This window comes from Cimex lectularius, unplaced genomic scaffold (genome assembly GCF_000648675.2).
Source record: "Cimex lectularius strain Harlan isolate CLEC.00 unplaced genomic scaffold, Clec_2.1 scaffold132, whole genome shotgun sequence".
In the NCBI taxonomy this organism is placed as follows: domain Eukaryota; kingdom Metazoa; phylum Arthropoda; class Insecta; order Hemiptera; family Cimicidae; genus Cimex; species Cimex lectularius.
The window spans coordinates 775,258-790,195 of NW_019392772.1; the positions used below are offsets into that span (position 1 = coordinate 775,258).

The 14,938-nt window shown below is 31.5% G+C and overlaps 1 protein-coding gene across 1 annotated transcript; it reads right to left on the minus strand.

Moving 5' to 3' along the window:
- Positions 1-2,154: 2,154 nt before the first annotated feature.
- LOC106662313 (aldehyde dehydrogenase, mitochondrial-like) lies at positions 2,155-11,384 on the minus strand. The gene is made up of 7 exons (XM_014386332.2): positions 11,042-11,384; positions 5,136-5,240; positions 4,880-5,020; positions 3,709-4,140; positions 3,197-3,649; positions 2,981-3,138; positions 2,155-2,459 (listed from the first exon to the last, which is right to left on the minus strand). The coding sequence occupies exons 1-7, from the start codon at positions 11,126-11,128 to the stop codon at positions 2,312-2,314; spliced, it is 1,524 nt and encodes a 507-aa protein (XP_014241818.1). The 5' UTR covers positions 11,129-11,384; the 3' UTR covers positions 2,155-2,311.
- Between the last annotated feature and the right edge of the window lie 3,554 nt (positions 11,385-14,938).

Consider the following 14,938-nt stretch of genomic DNA (forward strand, 5'->3'; position numbering starts at 1 on the left):
GATGTAGGTTTCAGAAAAACATTTTCTTTATCGTGCCAAAGTTTCGATCTTTATTGAGAGCATCTGCAGGGCCTGAGATTTACAAACATTGTTTACATTTAACAAATACATGGAATGTGGAAAAAGTGAATTTATACAATGCAAAATATATTTTTTATATTCAATCAAAGTATTTCTACTCACTCAAAGTGTTATACAAAACAATACATTATAGCCTTATACAAAAATGTCTTTTCTATACCGACTTCCTTCCCCACCCCTTCAAAATCTAACATATATAAACATAAAACAGCAATATCTCACTGGCATTCTCAACACGACACGCAACGATGGCACAATTACACAGAAGACAAACACTTTGAGTGAGCAGAAATACTTTGATTGAATATAAAAAATATATTTTACATGGTATAAATTCAGTTTTTTCCACATTCTACATGTATTTGTTAAATGTAAACAATGTTTGTAATTCCTAGGCCCTGAAGATGATCTCAATAAAGATCGAAACGTTGGCACGATAAAGAAAATGTTTTTCTGAAACCTACATCACACCTGACCGCATCTCACGATTTATCAATAATTAAATTTAAAGTTAAATAAAGCATTGATCTGTATACCGAAATTTCCCCCTCTTCTACCCACCGTGATTTGCAATTTATTTAAATTGACCCTCAAATTACATTTTTTTGTAATATTCTTCTAAATCTAGTAACATAAAGAGAGTGCATATGAGGAAGATGACGATGCCATCACAATGTCATCAGTGAAAATCAATGTTTTTATTTTACAATTATCGATGATTAGTTTGTCTGTTAAATTAGCTTCTAGATTGTTTAAAAATATCGAGAAGAGAATAGGACTAAGCAAACATCTCTGCTTTACCCAATCCTATAATAAAAAGCCTTTGACAGCTTTGACAAATGAATAATCAAAATGTACATATGAAAACTGCCACTAAATGGACCACATTCACATACAGAAGGAATGAACAAACTAACAAATCAGGAATTAAAACAGCACTGAAGATGAAGAAAATAATTGGAAAATTACTAAGGCAAAACGTTGACAATACCAACCCACACAAGATAAACGGCTTGGGACCCAGTAACCTTGTTTTATGTACCCAGCACCAGCTAATAACAATTGAATTTAATGCACTAATGGCTGGCTATCCGACATTAGATAGCTGTCCTTGTTTTTGTATCCTTTATTAAAATTTAACTGAGTTCTTCTCTCAACTGCACTGATTTCGGCTTGATAGATGCTGGTGTACTTTCACAAGTGCTCTGAGTATTTGGTTCCGGGATCACTCTCCAGCCTGCTACCTTCTTGTGTTCTAAATACAGCTGTATACTAGCAGTAATAGTTTGCAGTTAATAATTAATATTTGTATTTTCCTTTTTTCTACTTTTTTGGTATTCAGATTTTTTCCAGATATCTAGAAGTTTTATTTAAATTCAAACATCCCGTACATGTTGTCCCTAGGGTGTGGGGTATAATAGTGAATAATAATAATTGACCAAACAGTATTATCTATATTTGTTTTTAATGGCCTTTTCTGAGCTTGCAGGTTGTGTGAAAAAAGGACCAGGGGCGACGATGGGAATTGAACACATGACCACAGGTTCTACAAACCGAGAGTCTATCATGCTTATCACTTGGCTACTGCACTCCCAATTTTTTTTTTTTAATTCATTTAATGTTTCTAAAACTTTTTAGTATTTTTTAAAATTATTTTTAAACCCAGCACAGAAGATGGTGACAAAGTGAAATGCATCTGATAGAACAAAACATTACAAATCATCGTCACCCAGACTCAAGGGGTAATTTCACAATTTAAGAGTGAAAGCGTCGCAAAATAGACAGTAGAATTAGTCGTGGGCAAGGTCACAATAGCTGACCATCAATGCCATAAAAAAACAAATTCTTGGCCACTAAATTTAGTAATAAGAGAATAATACTAAGAAAGAATTTATTATATTTATTATTTATATAATAATNTTCATATTATTTGCAAATTAACAAAAAGATGACACTAGTCGGCAGTGGTTCATCTCAGAATGTCTCCCTTTTTCTCTCTTTCATCCAACTTGGAAGTATTTTTCTTCTATCTTTCTTGGCTATCAAATAGGTCAATTGAAATCAGCACAAACATTGAAAAGCAAACATTATTTATTTTCAAAGGCGTTATAAACGATAACACAAAAATATAGTATTTGTTATTTTCCCAAGTTCAATAGAATACAAAATTAAGTTTTGATTTTGGTGCTTTTGATTTTAGTTTGGAACGTGGGGGTTGTTTAATTTTAATTTATGAATTTTTCTGATCCATGCTGACAAAAGTCGTTTTCACTTCAGTGTAAGCGGAAAGCCCATATTCTCCCAGTTCCCTGCCATGGCCAGACATCTTGTAACCTCCGAACGGTGCTTGTGGAGTTAAGACGTTGTAACAATTTACCCTAGAAGAAAATAATTAGATGTAAAAACACTGTCAACTTCAATAGAACCATTTTTAACCAAACTCGGCTCTACTGAAATGATTTCAAGTTAAAAAAATGGTGTGTTATTGCGAAATGTAGCTGCTAATTAAATTAATTAAATCCAAATCTAAATTCATGAGCACAGTTGTTAGTGTCCAACTGAAAGACAACAAAGCTAGCTAATCATATAAAAATTAGAAGTTTTCTGGTTTACATTTCGGCTACTGTACTTCATATTTTTATGTAAAATACATGGATTGCTCTATTTTAATTGGAAATTGTTTTTTAAGCTTTTTACTGCGAAATGGCTATATCCCCCCCATAGTTCGGGGGGGATATGATGTAACTGATCAATTATCAGAAATATCAAACATATTTTGTTAAAAGCATATTACTAGATACATTATCTAAACTGGATCCACAAATAACAATTTTTTATTTGATTCCTATTTTGTAAAGATTTTAAAATATTTATTGATTATACGTTGATTTTTGTTTACCAAACAGTTCCTGCTCTGAGTGCTTGACTGACTTTATTTACAGTGTCGACATTTTTTGAAAATACTGCCGCAGCAAGTCCATAATTAGAGTCATTAGCCCTGTCAATCACTTCTTCTACGTCTTTAAACTTCAAAACTTGTTGAACCGGTCCAAAAATCTAAAAAAGAAAAATGTTATTTGGAATATATGTATTGAATTTAAGCTAAATGCCGTACTTCTTCCCGCGCAATAACCATGTCGTCTTTTACATTTGAGAATATTGTCGGTTGGATGAAATATCCCTTGGTGCCTACACGTTCACCTCCAGTGACGAGGTTTGCACCTTGTTTTTTCCCACTTTCAATGTATGAGAGGATTTTATTCATTTGTTCTTCGTCAATTTGAGGTCCATGTTCGGTCTGTGGGTCAAACGGGTTGCCAACTACCCTTTCCATTGCCTTCTTCTTGCTCTTTTCAATAAATTCATCATACACTTTTTCATGAACATAAACCCTCGTTCCAGCACAGCAGCACTGGCCCATGTTGAAAAATGTGCCAAAGTGAGCGCCTTCGACCGCTTGGTCCATATCAGCATCGTCCATTATTATATTTGGTGATTTTCCTCCAAGCTCGAGTGTGATTTTTTTAAGATTGGTATTTCCTGAAGCCTGAAGAATTAATTTTCCAACCTAAAAATAAATAAAAAAAGTTAATTCAATACACAACGGCTTACAAAGAATTTTCTTACTTCAGTTGATCCAGTAAATGCAACTTTATCGACATCCTTATGATTAGCTACTGCAGCTCCAGTGTCACCGAAACCAGTCACAATGTTGACAACACCATCAGGCAGACCAGCTAATTTGCAAAGCTCAGCAGCTCTTAAAGCGGTGAGAGGAGTTTGCTCAGCTGGTTTAAGTACTACGGTGTTTCCAGTAGCAAGGGCCGGAGCGATTTTCCAAGCCCACATCAACAATGGAAAGTTCCAGGGAATGATCTGGCCACAGACGCCAACTGGCTCATGACGTGTGTAAGAGAAAAAGTTACCATCGCATGGAATGGTCTTTCCATGAATTTTGTCAGCCCAACCTGCGTAATACCGGAGAACTGAAACCGCAGATGGAATATCACTTGAATACGCCATGACATAAGGTTTCCCATTATCTAACGTTTCCAGGCTCTGAAACATAAAAATAATAATAAGATGAAACAATTACTCAATGAATATTGTCCACACATGGTATACCAGAATATGAAATCAGGCATAATATGCTGAAATGTACTTTCCCAAATGTATAATTACAATATTTATGGTAGGTTAATTAAATTTATTACTATGATGTCACACAAGTCTTTGTGCATGAAATTATTACTAAATCAGCATCAAGTATTAATTTTTGTTTGACTGTTTTGATTAGATCATTGTTTACATGTTCTAAGTACTTTGCACCAGTTTGCAAATCTGCACATTATTGTCTTAGTAGGAATGAAAGTCGGTGCCTTATCTCTCCCTGCTTATAACCCTAACATCATGCCATTTGAATATGGCTTTTCCTGGTCAACATTTTTTTTTTTTTTTAATTAAGATGCAAGGAGCCTGTATTTGTCATAAATTGAAGGTGTGTAGAAGGAGTGGAATAGGTGCAAAATTGAATTGCTGGATAAATAGAATAAATAAATATATATTTTGTATTCTGGATGGGTAAATATATAATTTGTGTTTTGAATAGTTTTTAATAAATCTGTTTTTATGCACAAGGACATTTGTTACAATGTACATTTGAAGCCACCTTCCTTACCAGAAAAGTAAAATAATTAATAATTTACGTGTTTTTATTTTACTCATATAAATTGAAAATATTTTGATTAATTTTCTGATTTTCAGTAGGGGGATATAAAACAGTTTTAGATATACTAACAGCCAAATAAACGTGGTCTTTTTCCATGAGATCTGCCAACCGGTGCAAAATAGCACCACGTTGAGATGCATTCATCGTACGCCATGGTGATCCCCTGGCAAAGGCTTTTCTGGCCGCATCCACTGCCATATCAACATCATCCTAAAATTTTAACATCATTTTATTACATACATACATCGGTTTTTTATGGGGCTGGTAGAAAATATTCAATTTAGATTATCATTTCAATAAACTTCAAAAGTTACTTGTTTATTACCTTGTTACCCTTGGCCACTTGAGTAATTGTTTCTCCTGTTGTTGGGTTCAAAACAGGAAATACTTCTTTGCTCGCAGATGGAACCCATTGGTTGTTGATAAACAGCTGAAAATGATACAATGTACAATTAATTATATATGTTAAAACACTTAAAAATTGTATAATAGTAGTATATTAGATAAGTGTGATGACAGGCAAAATAAATTTAAAAATATTGACAATATCTTTGATTGGATATTAAAAGTTAAAGAAACTCTCCATTTTTGTTTTTAAAATCTTTCTTTTCCATTTCTACACACAACTCGATGGTTTTCAAAAAATATATCCATTTTTTTTGCTATCCGGTGGTCATCTAACATGTCATAGATCATCATTGATGGAAAATGGAAGTCCATATAAACTTTCAGAATTTTATCAAAAAAGTTATTGAACATTACATTATATGAAAAGAAATAAATAAACAATACAACATGAAAATTCCGTCTGCCAGAAGATGGCCTTAGCAAATGCATTCTTGTTTACATGGTTTACTGATTGATAAAACAATCTTTAAGCATAGCAGAATGGAAGAGCATAATGCTATGTTTTGTTAATCAATACAAAAGAAAATAAAAGAAGAAAACAAAGCATTATTTACTTCCTTAAATTCACTAATTTTGTGGTCCACTTGACCAATTAATATATTACAATTAATTAAGGTTTTTAGTTGAGATAAAAAAGTCAATGGCACGAGCGGGATTCGAACCCACGATCTTTGTCTTGATATGCCGCTGCTCTACCACTTGAGCTATCGTGACCTCGATCCACTCGGACACCAACTTCCCATCTCAACCGAACCTTTTGAATTTTCCCTCCTTTTTGCCATTTTTCAAATATCGTGTAATTGGGTTGGATTCTCGATGACAAATGAAATGGCCACGGAGAGCTTTAATTTTTAATCATTAAATTCACTAATTTCGTGGTCCACTTGGGAAGTTGGTGTCACGATAGCTCAAGTGGTAGAGCAGCGGCGTATCAAGCCGAAGATCATGGGCTCGAATCCCGCTCATGCCATTGACTTTTCTATCTCAACTAAAAACCTTAATTAATTGTAAGCATTATTTACTGTTTATTTTGACTACAATAGGTCCTAATTAAATGTAACTAACATAGAAAGATAATGGACTTAACTTTAAACTAAATCAATTGAGTGGTGCATTAAATTTGTTTGTCAATGTATATATACTTGTATATATAGAATTATAGTGTATATAGAATTACACACACTCACACACATATATTTATTGTATTTACACATATACATATATAATAATTGCAAGAAAAAAAAATAGATTAAAAGAAAAATCTTTCCAAAACAAACAAATGATGTATGGTCTACAGCAGTACAACAAAAAAGGGCAAAAATATATCCCTTGTTTGCTTTCCTTAAAAATTAAATTCATGTACCAGATCTTTTCTGTAAATCCAAGCTCACCAGCTTGGTGTATTCAACCAGTGCGCCTGAGCAAATCCAGCACACTTATGAGGAAGTTCTGCCTAGACAATACACTGAGTCCGAAGAATTACTTTCTGTAATATGAAAGGATAGGGCAAATCAAATTGAAGTGGAAAGTGTCTTTTTAGATTCAAAGAGGTCTTCCTGTTTGATATACAGGTTTAGCTGTCCTCCCCTTAACTTTAGTAATCATCCAAATAGAACTTGTTTTCAGACTTTACTTATTTTCATCCACATTTGGGTTAAGTTCTATGCACAGCATACAACGATGAGAGTTCACATCCCTGGACAGTACATCCTTTCCTGATGAACCCTTTACATTGTTGAAGAGGAACAGGTTTATGGTCTTGAACGAAGTTACAAACTTATGCAAACAATTCGCCGAGCTTTCGCAACATACAGTCACATCATCAGGGCCTGAATTGATCAAAACCTTTAAAAACAGAACCCTTTACAGCTCTTATCAAGGAATGAAGACTGACTTAAGACTTTTTTGGGGTCACTAAAATCGAAACAAGTGTCAATAGTATTAACAACATTTTTGTGGTAAAGTTATCCATGCTGAAGCCCAAAATAACCCTTTCCTCCATACTTCGTACACCATGATCTTTGGTAACCCATAGGATAATAATCTTAATATTTGAGTCTTGAGAGAATAAACAAAAATTGGATCCAACTCATGTCACTAATAAATCTAATAATAAAGTGAATATGTAAGAAGAAAGCATAACAACGAAATATTCAGGCTATAGGTGGTTTTTATCCTATTTTTATCACTGGGCAAACACAAGATAAGCGTTAACCCAGGTAATTTACACATGACCCCTGATTCAACAACTATTACAACCATTATCCTTATCTATTACCTTAACAATTGAGAGCTTAAAAATATCTTTTTTATTTTATTTTCCAATGTATTTTTTCCTTATATAAATTTAAAACTGATTGAAATGTAAAATATTATTATATTTTAATATGCAAAAGTTTAAATTTGTATAAAGTTAAATAAACATTTCAAGCACACCAAAATTTAGGCGGAAATGGTTATAAATTAAAAAAACAAAGAACAAACCCAATGCCTTGAAAGAAAGTAGTTTAAACTGGTTGTAATCCAAGGACAGAAGGAAAGGGAAGGGAAACCGATACTTTTTCGACGAAAAATAGCGATTTCCTTATAAAGCACCAGCTCTTAAGAGCTTTAAAGGATTAAATTAACATATCAAAGGAAGCTAGTCGAGGATCAAATGAATCACAACTAAGCACAAAGGATAAAAAGGGAAAAACATCCTTTGTGTGGAATGCAACAATTCCTTCTTATGAGAAAACCGAGTCATTTTGTTAAGAAATACATTTTGTTTTGCAACAATTTGTTGAAAACTAAGCAAAAAAGGCAAGATAAACAAGGCCTGTTTTATATTAACATTTAACATAAAACTTTCCTAAAAGTCACATTGTAAAGCACTGTTATCAATAATTGAATAGTATTGGTTGGGCAATAAAAGTAATGTCATTTCGCAATTATTTATAATTAGCTAAATATTTACATTTTTGTATATATTTTCTTGTCTACAAATATGGTTGTTAACCCTAAATTAAGTGAGTTTATTTTAACTTCTTTAGTTGTTAAATTTGTTATCATATTCACATGTAATAAAACAAAAGAAGTAATAACTTATTCAAAAGAAATCTAAACTATTCATTTTAAATGCCTTAAATTTGTTGGTAATTATGAAGCATTTCCAAAAGTGTAATAAAATGAAAGAAGTAATGACTTATTTGAAAGAGTAATGATGACAATCAATGACACATCCGCACATATTTCATTAGTAAATTGATTAACATTACAAAGTATAATAAAATCAATTTGAAATGCCCTTGATTTGTTAATAAAAATTATGAACCATATTTGAAAAAGTAATGAAACAAATTCATTAATTAATGATGTATTCAAAAGAGTGACTACTACATCAACACACATCTGCTGATAATTTCAAAAGTAAAGTGTTTAATATTCTAAAGATTATATAAAAATGAGTTTGCAATTTCTTAGATTTGTTAATAAAAATTATAAAACAAGTCACCAATCAAAATTATTCAAGTATAATTAAACGAAAGAAGTAATAACTTATTCAAAAGAAATCAATGATTACATTCAGTGACATATTTGTTTCAAGTGTCATTAGTAAAATGATTGTTATTCTAAACAGTAACATAAAAAATAAAATTTAAATGCCTATATTTGCTAGTAAAAATTATGAACCATATTCCAAATTGTAATAAAACAAAAGAAGTAATGACTTATTCACAAAATCACAATGTTGATATTCAATATAAATAAGTGCAATATAAAAAAATAATTTTATTTAGCTTAACTTGTTAGTAAAAATTATGAACCATATACAAAAGTGTAATAAAGCGAAAGAAGTAATGACTTATTTATAGGAGTAATAATGACAATCAATGACACATTTGCACAAATTTCATTAGTAAAATGATTAAAATGACAAAATATAATACAAAAATCAATTTGAAATACCCTAGATTCTATTATTCCTCCCTATTAAAAATTATGAGCTACATTTAAAAGAGTAATAAGACAAAATAAATAAGTAATGACCTATTCAAAAGAGTGCAATGATTACACTGAACAACATTTTCCTCAAGTATGAGTAAAAGGTTTAATGTTCTAATCAGTAATATAAAAAATGTATATTAAATCCTTTAATTTGTTAGTAAAAATTATGAACCATATTCAAAAGTGTAATAAAACAAAAGAAATAATGACTTATTTAAAAGAGAGAAAGAGTAATGGCTGCGATCAGCAACTTATTTACTTCAAATTTGTTAAGTAAAATTCTTTATCAACATTCAAAAGTACAATACATAAAAAATCAACTTATAATACCTTAGATTTGCGAAAAAAATTATGAATAAAAATTACAATATAAATAAGTAATGACATATTTAAAAGAGCACAATGAGTACACTCAACAACACGTTTGTGCAAAGTATGAGAAAAATGTTTAATATTCTAAGAAGGAATATATAAAACGTAATATATAAAAAAAATTAAATGCCTTAAATTTATTAATAAAAATTATGGATTGTATTCAAAAGTGTAATAAAAGAAAAGAAATTATTGCCATTCAAAAGTATAATACAATAAAATCAAATTGTAATGCCTTAGATTCGTTAATAAAAATTATGATCCATATTCAAAAGTGCAATACAACAAAAGAAATAATGACTTATTGAAAGGGGTGACAACTGCAATCAGCGACACATTTCGTCTAAATTTCTGTAGTAAATTTATTAACATTGAAAAGTGTAATAAAAAAAAATATATTTAAAATGCCTTGGATTCGTTAAAAAAAATTATAAATCATATTCAAAAGTGTAGTACAACAAAAGAAGTAATGACTTATTGAAAAGAGTGACAACTGCAATCATTGACACATTGGGTCCAAATTCCTTTAGTCAAATTATTACCATTCAAAAGCATAATAAAAAAATCAATTTAAAATGCCTTGGATTCGTTAATGAAGATTATAAACATATTCAAAAGTGTAATAGAACAAAAGATATAATGACTTATTGAAAAGAGTGACAACTGCAATCAGCAATGTGTCCAAATCTCTTTAGTAAAATTATTAACATTCAAAAGTATAATACAAAAAAAAAATTTAAAATGCATCAGTTAATATTAATAATACAATAAAACCAAATTGTAATGCCAGAGATTCGTCAATAAAAATTATGAGCCATATTCAAAAGAGTGAAACAAAGTAAATAATATAATGGCATGTCTTAAATTTTTGGCAACATTTATTTCTCTGAATCAGGGATTTTTCCTTCTCCCTAAAGTGACCCCCAAGTAATAAGAAATAACAAAAAAAACCATACTTAAAATTATTTATATTCATAAGAGTAACAAATGAAACAGAAAAAATATAATTTATGCCCCCTTTTATAGTAAAATCGTTAATTTAAAAAGAAAATAGAATATAGACAGTATTACTTCATGGTCATGTAAAATTGTATTTTACACAAAAGAGGTTTGATCAGGTAATGCCATAATGACTGATCATTAACAATAGACATATTCAAAAGAATAGCTGGCATGATTTAATTTAACGGCTATATTGTTACAAAAATTGTGACATATTTAAAGAAAATTATACTAAAGGGCGGTTTTAGCATTCGTGGAATTGTAATTAGCATATTTTTTTTTTAATTAATGGTTAACAAACTGGGCATAACGGGGAAAACAATTAAGACGATTAGCCAAGCATATCGAGCCAAACAATGATAGCCGGTTGAAAGAAGACTCATTATGTAGGCTAATTTAATTATGTTATCTCATTCGTCGCATTAACGTTAGAAACGATTAAAAAAATATATACATAATCACCTGAGTGTGCTGTATTTTAGGTTGAGTCTGGGGCGCCGGAAGAGTGAAATGTCTCTTGATTATGCTGCTTCGTACGGCCTTCAACATGACTTCGTTTGTGTTTGTACGATTGTCGACTTCTTGCGACTGGTTGACTTCTGGTGTTGGCGACTCGGTGGAACCTTTGATCGTCGGGGAGGTGCAGCGGATCTCTATTCAACAAAATCCACCGACACAAACAAACCGAAAGTTTTTCCTGATCGTGCACAGAATGCGCGTGCTGTCCTGAACTACTGAATCTGGCTTCTGAATGGGAATCGAAACCGTCTCTTCAGAGGTACTCGATCTGGTGACATACTTCTACAACGACCTTCACTCAATTGATCTCTGAAACCTTTTTTTTAGCGTAAAACTTATTAAAATATAAAGCAAATACAAAAAATATGCAATTGGCACCAGCTGGTTTCATTCCTTATTAATACTTGCCAACTGGTTAAATATATCGTACACAACATTGTGCTAATATATTATGTAGATGCGAGTGTAAGGAGAGTGAGAAAGTTTCAAATTGTTTTGAGGTAAAATCAATATTATATGTAATAATAATTTCAAGAATGGTGGAACAGTTAAGAAAAATAAAGGAGTAATTATTAAACAAAACATCACCGAAGAAATTAGTGTTGCGATGGATGCGTTTTGTTTAATAAAAATTTGTGAGAGAGCGAACGAGATAGACAAATAGATGAAATTATAGATAGATAAATATGATAAATATAGAGGAGAATGAGAAAAAAAAGAGAGAGAGAGAGAGAGAGAGAGAGAGAGAGAGAGAGAGAGAGTGAATGAGCGATATGAGAGAGGGAGAACGAGTGAGAGCAAGAGGGGGGAAAGAAAGAGAGTGAGACAGTGGGAAGGACGGAGGTCGGGAGAGATTGATTGATTTGTTTAGTTTGACTTAATCATGGAAAGTTAGGTCTCATGGATCTTACTTCCATTTAGTGAGAGTGAGTAAGAGAGAGGGAGTGAGAGTGACGGTGGGAATGAAGGAGGAGAGAGAGAGAGAGAGAATGAGAGAGAGAGAGAGAATGAGAGCGGGAGAACGAGTGAGAGTGAGAGGGGGAAAGAAAGGGAGTGAGACAATGGGAAGGAGGGAGAGATTGATTGATTAAAACGTTTTATTTATGCAGGCAAAGTTAGGCCTCAAAAAAAGTTTTGGCTGAAGTTTGAGATAAAGAAGGACCTATAGAATTTAATGATGTTGTAAGAATAGATGTATTTATAAATAGATATATAGATAGGGGAGAAAGAGAGAGAGAGAGAGAGAGAGAGAGAGAGAGAGAGAGAGAGAGAGAAGTGAGAAAGAGATACAGAGAGAGGAGAGAGAGAGAAAGAATGAATATTGCAATCTGTCTCTCTGTAATATTAAAAAAGTTTCGGCTCAAGTGTGAGATAGAGAAAGACTTATAGATTTTAATGGTGTAGAAAGAGTAGATACATTTATAAATAGATATATAGATAAATAGATAGATAGGGAGGGGAAAAAAAGAGAAAGACAGATATAGAGAGAGGGTGAGGGATAGTGAGAGAGAGAGAGAGAGAGAGAGAAAGAATGAGAGATAATCACCCTATGCCTACTACGGTAGTCCAGCGGCCTTCTCCAGCGTTGGTTGACTTTTTATAACAAACACGTACCCTCCAGATGTGTACATTCATGTATAGGCTACAATTAGATATTTAAAAAAAATATATTGGTAGGATAATTAACTGAAATAAAGTAATTCATACTTAGGAAAAAAAACTTGTAAGGCAAGTCGTACTTGGATATTCACTTAAATACAAAGATCAGATAATCAAAAACACTTAGTATAAAATATATTTGACACACCAACATCAACATTAATCATTTGTCATGAAGACAATGACCCTGCGAAAACGTTGGAGACGTCGTTCGTTCAAAAGAGATCGACGATGACCTCGTCAACCAATTCCAATCGCCTACCAAAATGTCCTTATACAGAACTTTTTAAAACAATGAAATTGACATGTTATATAAGCCGATTATAGAAGGTTAAGCGAAATAGCCTTTAAAATGCATGAAAAATGAAAATAAAAATAAAGCATAAATAGGGGAAACAGGTTTCTAGAAAAGTTACTTGATCCATTTTTTCAGGTTCAAATAAATTTTAAAACAAATTACATTATTTTTTCGTGCAGCCATTATTAAAATCCTAAACTTCTCTGTTTCTGCGATTTCAAGCCGCAAAGTCGCTCAACCGCTTGCTTACTCCTTTTCCATGAAAAAAAATAAAAATTTTACACGTCTTCAAATAAATAACTGTTATATTATTTAAATAAATGTTGTTTAAGTGTACTGTTTAAGAGAGCGAATAATAAATAAAAATAATGTACCACTGATGATTCGATTTTCCCTCCGATGAACATTTATTTCTGATTTTCTGCAAATTATATAAGTACAAAATCAAAATTTAATTGAAACAAAATGATTTTTTAGTACATACTTACAACTTTAAACTAATTATTTATGGCTTGAGTTAAAATAATCTGATAAATGGTTTCGGGGTTGCATGCATACTTGCGCGTTTCGCTTAAAAGCTTGTATTTTTTTCTGTCATGTACTATTATATCGGATATTTAAATGTTATAAAAAACATAAATTTAATTTTATTCTAAACGAAACAGTGAACCGATATCGTTATGGCAATGAAATTCCGTTTTGGTTTTCCCAGTTGAAGAGATTTTGGATAATTTCACGTCAACTTGTACATTACGTGCCTGAAAAATTTGTCGTAACATTATGCCGAAAATTAATTAATCTTGTAATTTTACAAGTCAAAAGATTTACTGAAGTTGAGGCACAGCTCACGTTATAAAGTTAGTCAATTGGACAATGCAGACCAAACCAGCAAGTTTATGAGGGCCAGATAATTTTGGCTCAAAGGTTTCGCAGATCATGGACAATTTCCACCGTTGTCCATGGCAATATTTCTCTGTAAAAAAAATCGGTTACAATATTTTCAAAAATAATGGAAAATCAAATATATAATTAGAAAATCATACTTTTTTATTATTGCTCCTGGTGTCCTTCTGTAATGGTCCCATTTTTTTATTTGCCTAGCCAAATCAGAAAAATCTTTTCGATATTTTCAATTGGTTTAACATATATGAGAATCGTATACGCATATTAAAATCTACTTCAATTTTCATTTTCTGACATTTCATCGCCGGAAATTTCGACTGACTTTCATAAAAATCGAGAGAAATTCCTTGGTCTGAATATTTAATTTTGTTTTTAATAGCAAATTCGTTGAAACCTCAGTTTGACCTTTGTTTCTGGTTATCTATGCAGTATTTTTTTTACTGTATGTTTCATCTTAATTTTTTTAAATAATTGCGAATTATCTTTTACAGATTTACACAAGTCATTATTACCGACTCGACTTCAATTATCTTTGAGTATGACCGATAAGAAGACTTTTTTTATAATATTTTATATTTATCAGCAACATTCCAGTTATATGTATAAAAATCAATTAGTAATGTGGATTTTGATCAACACAAAATAGAAACTTAAAATTTTAAATAATTCCTTTGAGCAGTTTAGGAAAACTGTATTTTGATTGTCTTTATAAATGAAATCTAGGGTAAAGATTTATAACAATAAATTCTGACAAGTTTTCAATAGTGACACTATATTGACCAGATCTAAAGCTCTAAAAATGTAACTTTTAGGAACACAATTACCAAAATTATCACAAATGTTTTTTAACATACATGTTAACACCAACATTATCGTGGAAAATGTCCAAAACCCTGGGTCAAATTGGGACCGATTTTGACAAAATTTGTTATTAGAATTATTGCACATATTGCTAAAACCAATTCGTCCTTCTATGAAGG

Excerpts from the sequence above, each read along its gene's own strand:
- LOC106662313 (XM_014386332.2), bottom strand. The coding sequence starts at position 11,128 with ATGTTGAAGGCCGTACGAAGCAGCATAATCAAGAGACATTTCACTCTT. Across the intron at positions 3,139-3,196 it reads TGGTTATTGCGCGGGAAGAA|ATTTTTGGACCGGTTCAACA; the intron begins GTACGGCATTTA and ends TTTCTTTTTTAG. Across the intron at positions 2,460-2,980 it reads CTCAGAGCAGGAACTGTTTG|GGTAAATTGTTACAACGTCT; the intron begins GTAAACAAAAAT and ends ATTTTCTTCTAG.